Genomic DNA, 9171 nt, shown 5'->3' with positions numbered 1-9171 from the left:
AAATATAGTAATGCTAAGGCCCATTAAAGAAACACAAAGAAAGTTCTAAGTTAAATTCATGAACTACACCTCTAGCTGTTTGGGTTCTGATTTGCAGAATGCCTTTCCAAACTAAATCTAGCTAGAGACACTCTTAGCTCTACTAAGACCTCATCAGAGCCTCAAACAGGGAGTCTGACTGTCAGTCTTGTCACAGCAATTTTCTACTTTCATTAAGAAATGCTGATAGTAAGGAAGATGTAGTTAACCTCCATGCTTACTCTCAACAATTAAAAGCCAAGGTTACACACCTCTGCAAAAACCTTAATATTTCAGATGCCTGGTGACAAAGAGAAGTTCACCTACTGTGAAGTATATACAGTGGTGTATTTTCCTGTGTTTCAGATGGGAAGACGACTGGTATTTCGTTCACAGCCTTCAGCCATTAAAGCAAAGAAGGTAGCTAAAGATGAGGTCCCTGCAAATACTGAAGATGACTTACAGTTTTTCACTTAGAGGTTAAACTTACTTTCTACTCAAAATAGGGTTAACACAGCATTATAGCTGTCTTCTTAATCAACCAGTTGAGAGCAAAAAGAATCATTATGAAGTCATCAGTACTCTGCAGCAGGCACATCAAGATATTTTTAAAAAGTTTGTTCTGCTGCTCATTCTACAGCCTTTTTATCACCATTAGAGAAAGAAATGGCTATTCCTGCAGCTCCTTCACTCTACTCATCCATTCACCTTAGAATGACAGCAGAAGAACGAACCACGGACACAAGATGGGGAGTTCTTTATCTTCCATTATATGCTAGTTTTTCCAGTTTTAAATTGCAATAATTTCCCCTTCCTCCCACATTAGTTTTTCAGATGCCATTAAAATATTAGAAATGATTTAAATGTTAGCTTTCCCCATATTAAAATATGTAGAACAAGAAGTAAGCACTTAATTACAAAGTTGTGGAAAATAAAAAAAGAAAAAAAATGTTTATTTCCAGATATACAAAACACCTATTCTCTCATTTCTCCATCTTCTTCCTCTTCTTCCACACCTCTGATGTACAAAACATTATTGCACCTGTAAACAGAATCAAAGACTTCCCTTAGCTGTAAATACATTTTTGTTTTACCCTTTCCCCACATATACATTGCTTTAAGCATTTTCCTGTTTCACTGTAGCCTGGCAACAGCCAAGTTCTGTGTAGTAAATTGTTGCTGTTGACCTTGTACAGCTTTTCCACAAAGTTAATTGTAACTGAAAAAAATCATGTTTTTAAACATAATAACAGATTAACAATGCTGTACAAGACTATTTTACTTGTGTATTAATAGTTATGGTCAAGCTTAATATTCAAGCATGTAAAATTAGCAATACACTAATATACTCTATTAATGCCAAGAGATTAATAGATCTACAATACTCTGGAGAATCAAGGCATTTAATTACTGAAGAAAAGCATCATAAATACTTCTTTACAAGTATTTCAAAATTCAGTTTTCCTCCCTTCAGGAGGAATCTCCACATAAAAGTTAGTGTTTGTAGCCTTTGCCCAAGAATTACATTAGTATTTATCATTTTCATATACACTTAGACAGCAGACACAGCACCCAGCACTACAAGTTTTAGTGCAAGTGATACAAAAAAATTTAGAAAGACCCTAAAGACCCCTCCACCATAAATAGCCTAATTACCTTATCAAAACTTCACCAAGGTGTCCAGACAGCGCACCATCTATATACTCTTCTGTGTTTGCAAGCTTAAGAAGACAACCAGCAAGTATTAGAGTGGTTGTAATAGAAAACCTCACGAAACGCACCGCATTTTGCCCGCGGCCCAGCTACCCCGACCGCAGGAGGCCGAGCGCAGCTCCCGCCTGGCTCTCGGCGGGGCCCCGGTGGAGCCCCAAGCACAGACGCCGCACATCGTTTAAAGGTGCCCGTTTCCCCGCCCGCCAAGCAGGGCAAGCCCTGAGTCGAGGCCCGGGGCTGCCGCAGCCCGAGGGACCTCAGCGCGCCCCGGCGACGCCCCCCGCCCCCGCTCCTCACCTGCATGTTCATGTAACCGTCGACGGAGACGAGGTAGCCCTTGTACTCCATCCCCCACTTCAACTTCACCATCACCGGCTTCCCCGTCAGCCCGTTCAGGAAGGGCTTAGGGTTCAGCGGCAGGCTCTGCCGGCGAGAGCGGCCCAGTCAGCGCGGCCAGTCTCCGCTCGCTACCGCCCCGCTACCTCAGGACCGTTAATAACGGCCGCCGCCCCGCCCCGCTGCCTCGAGACCGTTAACAACGGTCGCGCCCGCTGTACCCCGCCCGCGCGCGCTGCTCGGTCCCTGCCCCCTCCTCCGCCCCGCGGCCCGGGCGCGCGCGCGCGGCCCTCACCATGGCGATGCAGCGACCGAGGGGGACGCGCAGATCGCACAAAAGCTCCTCCCGGGCCGCACGTGCGCCCGCCGCAGGCCGGCAGGGAAGGGAAGGCAGGCCGGCTCCGGCTTTCGCTTCCGGGGCGGCGCCCTGCCCTTCGACCTCTCACACCGAGGCGCCGCAGCTCCCATTGGATGAGGTGCCCCTGCGCGCCAAGCAAAGAGCGGCGCTGCCCATCGGCGGGGCGCTGCCGAGGCGGTGCTACGAACCTCCCCCATTGGTCGAGCTGGCGCAGCTCGGCCATTTTCCAACCAATGGCCGGTCCCGCCAGCCGTGCCGTAGCTCCCGGCGAGGTTATTGTGCTGCGCTTCTCTCAGCACGGCTCTGGGAAGGGGCGGGGCCGGGGCGGCCGTTAGAGGATTCCCGCGGCAGGCGGGCTTTCTCCGGTCCCGGCCAGCGGGGCGGCTGGGGCCACCTCTCCAGTGGAGCCGTCTCCTTGCCAGCTGCCTCAGGACCCCGCAGGCCCAGTGAGGGCCTTCCCCTCCCTCTCTGCTCTAGCTGCCTCATCCCCCTAGTACCGCAGCGCCCCCAGGCCCTGAGGAGTTCGTGCTCTTTTGCCCTCGAACCGGCAGAAACCTTCTTTCGCCTTGAAAATTGTACCACAACGGTAGCACCTCCTCTTGCAGCCAAGCATGAATCTGGCACAGTTTAGCGATCAAGGCTGTATGTTTGTAAATCATATATACACACCTATGCGTGTGTGAAAACACTGGAGCCGAAGGGCTCCTTTCCAGTACGTTATGATTTTGTTTTTGAGAATCGACAGCGCTGAGGACTGCTTTCGGCTCAGGAGTACATCTCTCTCTGTTCCTATCTATCCGTCTCTCTTATATCTCTGTGCCTATCCAGATATATCTCCACGAGGTGGCAGTGTTTAGCTTGTATGGTGACCCATCACCCATCTGATGGGAGACTGCTGCTGACAGACTTTGCTTCTAATGTTACCAGCAAGTGTTGCAGTTCAAAGCATGGTGAAATCAGTTCCCGTATAAAAATAAATTTGCAAACCAATACGCTTTCATTCCTCCACACACAGGGGTGTAAAGGCTGAGACTTTAAGAGATGAATAAGCGTTGTCCTTCCCCTAGTGCTGGTGATTTGCTCAATCTCATTTGACTCCCAGGCAAAGAATCTGCCACAGCTTTTCTTGGCTGTAGAGAGCATTCTGTTCACATTCATGAAACTTCAGTCCTGCTGCTCTGGCTATAATTCCTAGCTCTTAATCTTTGATAGATGAACCAATCTTTGTACCATTTACTGATCTGTCATGTCTACGCTAATGTCTACGTTGTCTCTACTAATCTATGTCTTATGTTATTATATGCAACAATGTGAGTTTATGTACCTGCGTGTGGAATATTCCCTTCATATTTAATATATTGGTTGCTTTCTGTGGAAAACACACATGTTCAGTAGCTAACCTTTCTGTAATAGAACTATTATTTTTTTGTGCACTCTACCTTCCAGAGGATAGTCCAGCTTCCTCCTGTTGAAAGCAAAAACATCATTACCTGCTTAAATCTGAGGCTTTAATGCTGTTGAGCCAAAGAGTCTTTCTTCTCCTGATCCAGGCTGCTTTCATATGCAGTGGTAGCAATACTTTTATGGCTAGGAGTAAGACTAGGGATTATGTTTCTTTTTAACTATCATGTATCAAAAGCACCCTCAGATGTTTGTTTCCATCATCTTTAGAAACGAGTGTGATTTTCCTTTGGAGCTTATTGTGGGCAGCAGAGACAACATCAGAATTAAGCCAATAGTCTTTCTGGTGGGAAGATTCATTGTGGGTCAGCTGAGAGAGTAATTCTAATTGTGTTATCAGCTTTCTGTAAGAAAGCCTGGTTTGAGAAGAAACAATACATAGGAAAAGCATGAACACTATCAGAAATGATATATATAGCAAAATTATTCAGGCCATTTAGAGCAAAGAACAGCTGATTTCCAGTAATGACATGTACAATGTGGCAGAACGCCAATAGAGTGAGTTTCCTGGATAAAATCACGCCGTAGAAGTCATTATGGCATTTTCCTGACAAGGAAAAATATATATATCTGTGAATGCCAAAATAACAGGTTCGGTATGTTACTTGTAAACAACATTTCTTATTTTTATATACTTAGCCAATTTTGATCAGTGTCTCCAACTCATGCTGAGAAAACTTTTTAGGTACGAAGTAATACAGGAGCAATTACATTCAGTTTTTAATTCACTCAGTTCCTCTGACAGATGAATAAATATTTCAGCCCTGTTCTTACAAAACTATCACCATCATCAAAAGAATAGAAAATCTGCAGGGCCATAGACATCAGTTTTGGAGCCAGAGTACAGAGCAGGAATGCTTGACTTCTAGTTTCATAATCAGTGCATGAATTCACACATCTTGTCAACTGTACATTGCGTCTGCAGCAGTTTTGTGTGTTGGTAGGGTAGGAAGAAGTACTTTGCTGGAAGCATAGAATGCATGACTACATCTCATGCAGATAACTAAATAACTTGGTTAGTCAGGAGACAGAATAGCTTTTTCTTTTTTTTCTCCTTTGAGGAATTTGCTGTTTACTTTGTTGACTGAATCATTCTGACTCAGAGACACTTTGCTTACGTGGGTCTTCTCCTGACCTTCAGCACAGGAGCGAATTTCACCTTTTGTTTTCTTTGTATTTTCCCATGCCGAGTAATAGTTTGCATTCTTTTCTGCCCTTGGGTCAGGATATTTAGACTGTTGCTTGACAGGAAATGAACAGGAAGGAGTTTTTGTCATAGATTAATACAAACCTTAGATCTTGGGTGGATGGATAGTGTTTTCTTTTACAGCTCAGGGGTGGGAATTTAGCACAACTGCCTACACTTTGTTCCTAAGGAAACACATTAAGCAGCTGGACATCCGAAGGCAGCAGTGTTATCTGTGTAAATGCAAATGCCCACTGACATCATTAACACACCATGTCACTAATACTGAGCAGAGAAGGCTAGCTCCTGCTCAGCTCTCATTGCTGAGAGAAAGGTGAGCTGTCCAGAAATATTTCCTGGTTGAGCTGAATTTGCTGAGACAGGAACTCCCTGCAGTAACCCCATTCTGCCTGTCATAAACACATTTCTTAGGGAAACTTCTAGAGCTACCCATGTTTCAACTTTTGGACTGCAGATATAATGAACATCCTACACCTTTTCCTGATGATGTACCAGTGTAAATGGGGTTCTGCTCTGCTGCACTGTTCTCCCACATCAAGCAAGTTACTTTTCATTCCACACAGTTCTTCTCTGCTGGAGTTGTAGCAGTGCCAAATTTTCCATAACACGGACACCATAGAGGTGGGCACCGGTTCCAGTCAGAGAACTTAAAACAGACATGATGGTGCAGCCCTGAATTAAGAGTGGGTAAAGCTGTGTTACCAAAAAGGAAGCTCTACCAGGAGACTGCACCTTCAGAGGAGAGGTTTACGTGAAAGTCAATCCAGTGCAGCAGCGCTGAGTTGGTGCTGTTACACAACGGGATGAACTTCACTTTCTGGTTCTGTAGGGTTCGTACTCGCCAAAGCTATGTAAAGACTCGCTGCTCTTCCCACGCTAACCTGTCCCTGGTGAAGATAACTTGGCAGTGTACCATTCTCCTCCCTGCCTCTTGCAGATCTTCCACACCTGAGTGTACGGTTCTTGAAGATATTAGGTGGTATCGAACCGCAGCCTAAGCGAGACACTTTGTACAGTCATGCTGACTAGAGGATGATTTCAGACAGTCTTTCTGTTCTGACTTCTTAGGGACACAGTGGTTATGACTCTCATGGACCTGGAAGGATTTTGAAGATGTGTGCACCACTGGGAGTTTTGCTACTGTAGCAACCCTATTAAAATATGAAGAGAATCTAAGTCTCAGGCCTAATCTTGCAATGAAATAAATCAATGTTTTTCTTCAGCAATAGGCATAATGGAAGAATTACCATTATAAATCATAGTGAAATGTAAAATTGACTCTTGCCTACAAATTTTCTGTAGAACGTATCTGATGAGAATGAGAAAATTAAACTTTTGTCTAAAAATACATCTTTTTCTGTAAGAAATGCAAATTTTTCATAGATGTGAAAAATCTGGATCAGTTGTCAGCTCTTGGTAACTCAGAGAACTGATGTGATAGAATGTGTGTGCTGTCCACCGTCCTCCCACAGTATCTAAGTTTGACCTTTTGGGACTTTGCCAGAATGAAAAGTTTTCCTTCAAGCAGCTGACTTTCATAGAGATCACTACCAGCAAAATATCTTTTCTCTTTTTGTTGATTATTTTCTTTTTAATAATTCTGTCTTTGATCCAATCTCCATATTTGAGGCAATACCGATCCATCACAGACCTTCACTATGGATCAGGACTGAGATCTAGAAGATAGTGAGATCAGGCTCCAGAACAACAGGGCTAAAATAGCACTTGAAACCAACTGAAGGGAAACATATGGGCAAACCATAAACACAAAGAGACTTGCAATAAGCCCGGTGTGCCCAGCAGTGGCTGGCACATGAATCTGAGGAAACAGAAGGGAGATGCAAACGTCCCTTTGGAATGGGCTAGCACAGTGAGTGAAGACTGTGCTCTAAAGGAGTCCCAGTGCAGGAGGCAGAATTGAGCCTGCAAAGATGGAAATGGACTGGTTTCTTCTTGAGTCAGAGGATTTATGTGCAGTTTCCGATCAACACAGACAACAGAGCCTTTTCCCACAGTGATGTCGGTTTGAAAAGAGATTTTTGGGGTGGTAGTGCTATGCTAACAAAAGCCCATGTTTTGATGCATTTATAAAAATCTTTTGCTCCCCAGAAGGAGGTTTTCTCAGGTAGCTCTGTCATGAACCTTTCACTGAACTGGACTGTGCTGATGAGAAGGGGGAGCATTCTGATGCTATTTAATGGGTATTATACAGAAATTATGAGAACATTAGTGCCTTCTTTTATGTATATTGAAAACCTTTATTTGTTTGTGCAAATAGTACTCATGCAAATCATGCAGCTACACTAAAGGGAGGCCCTTTAAAACTGTGCCTCTGAAAACACAGACTCCTCTGCCAAGAAATAATGGGACTTCCTTAATTATCAGCTGTTATCTTCTGATTTTGGCAAACTTTTGTTGCTTTATGTGCTGTTGTTTCTTTTATGTTTTGACATTAATGAATTGGAATTGAAATTATGTACTGAGGAAAACAAAGTGATCTGTATAAATAATAAAGTGGAATTCTTGTGTGTGTCAAAGAAGGGGGGGGGAATCAAGCATTGTGCAGAAGGAATTTGGAAACTGTGCTTTCACACAAACATCCCAATAGAAACTAATAGCTGGCTTCAAATCACAGAAGTGGTTCAAGAGTTTGTGTTTTGAGAAATCCGTCTGAGCAGAGCTCAGAAAATCTGGCAGATGTTGGAGATGCTCTGTGTTAGATGGCAAACTACATTTTAACTGTGGAGTTTATCTTCTTCTTCTGTTGTTTTTTCACCAGTGGTGGGGATACAGACCTAACAATAGTTTCCAAACCTTAATTATCCATTATTCATGCTGAAGCCTTCTTGAACAAACAGTTACCCTAACAGAGTAACCTCATTATTAACAGTAAACCTTGGGGCAGGCGGGGGGGAAGGAGGAAGCTACAGGGCTGTTGGATGGGTATACTGGTCACCAGGGGATCTCTGGTCAAGAGAGACTAGATGTTGTACAAGAGATGTTCCCTTGCCATTTGGAGAAATAGTGGAAGAAAACTAGCAGTAGAGGAGAAAGCAAGAGAGAGAAAATCTGCTGGATTAAAAGAAGGAGCTAAATTCAGAAATCTTCAACTTCTAATAAAACCTCTATCCGAGCTGAAGCAATGTTCTGGAGAGATGATGCAGAAAAACAGGAACATAGGCCCCAAAGAAACTCTTGAGTCAACAAGGCTAAATGGCTGCTGTATGGATAAATATATCCTATACTCCCTCTGTTAAATAGTGAAGCTCAGAATGTGTCGTAGTTTTATTAATTTGGCCAGATATGTCTATTCTTGTGCTAGCTGAAGTGAAAGGTGATTTGGGTTTGGAGCCTCTGCAAAGTCTGTCTGGCTGTTTGCTCTTTACAAATCTCTCCCTGCCAAGCCAGTTTTGATCCTGGGGCAGCAGGGTAAGGAAGTCTCTTTTCCATGAAGGAGCTGCAGATTAAAAAACCCCAACCCTCTGTACTCTGAAAATGTTCCAGAGGCTATGTCTGTATTTCGTGTTTGACTTGAACCTGAGCTCAGCGCCCATGTCTCAGCTGGGAGACAGCAACCACCGCCTTGTGTCTGAGACCAGTGACTTCTGCCTCTCAGCTAAAATGGTCATGCTTTTGTGAGGATGTCTGCAGAGCTAGGGTCCACTGTAAAGTCAAATGTATTAGTATAAACCTTCCCCATGGACTGGAGTGGAAGAAAAAACTCATGCAGCCAACTTTCAACAAATAGCTGCTGGAACTTCTGAGTGTCCCATCGCCCATCTGAAACATAGATGGGAATTTAAAGTTGTATAAGTGGGCAAGCTTTTCTCAGGGCAAGACCCTACAAACCCAATAGGCTTAACATACTCAAGATAGGAAGGGTTACAGGGATTTAGGAATTAAGGTATGGATGATTAGTGAATTAGGACCAAACGCACAGTGCAGGCAGTACAACAGATGGCAGCATGCTCAGAGTGAAAGGAACTCAAAATCTCATGGTTCAGCATGGCTGTAGAACCGAAATGCATCATCTGATGCAACTCCAGGAGAAAAAGCTTTGCTGCAGCTCTATAAGCTG

The 9171-nt window shown here is 44.0% G+C and overlaps 1 protein-coding gene across 1 annotated transcript; it reads right to left on the bottom strand.

Moving 5' to 3' along the window:
* Positions 1-760: 760 nt before the first annotated feature.
* SNRPF (small nuclear ribonucleoprotein polypeptide F) lies at positions 761-2523 on the bottom strand. The gene is made up of 4 exons (XM_026123212.2): positions 2363-2523; positions 2029-2154; positions 1675-1739; positions 761-1060 (listed from the first exon to the last, which is right to left on the bottom strand). Exons 1-4 carry the CDS (start codon positions 2363-2365, stop codon positions 994-996), a joined length of 261 nt encoding a protein of 86 aa, XP_025978997.1. The 5' UTR covers positions 2366-2523; the 3' UTR covers positions 761-993.
* Positions 2524-9171: the final 6648 nt, after the last annotated feature.

This window comes from Dromaius novaehollandiae, chromosome 1, assembly GCF_036370855.1.
Source record: "Dromaius novaehollandiae isolate bDroNov1 chromosome 1, bDroNov1.hap1, whole genome shotgun sequence".
In the NCBI taxonomy this organism is placed as follows: domain Eukaryota; kingdom Metazoa; phylum Chordata; class Aves; order Casuariiformes; family Dromaiidae; genus Dromaius; species Dromaius novaehollandiae.
The sequence above is the reverse complement of the archived record's forward strand: the minus strand, read 5'-3'. Positions and strand labels throughout refer to the sequence as shown.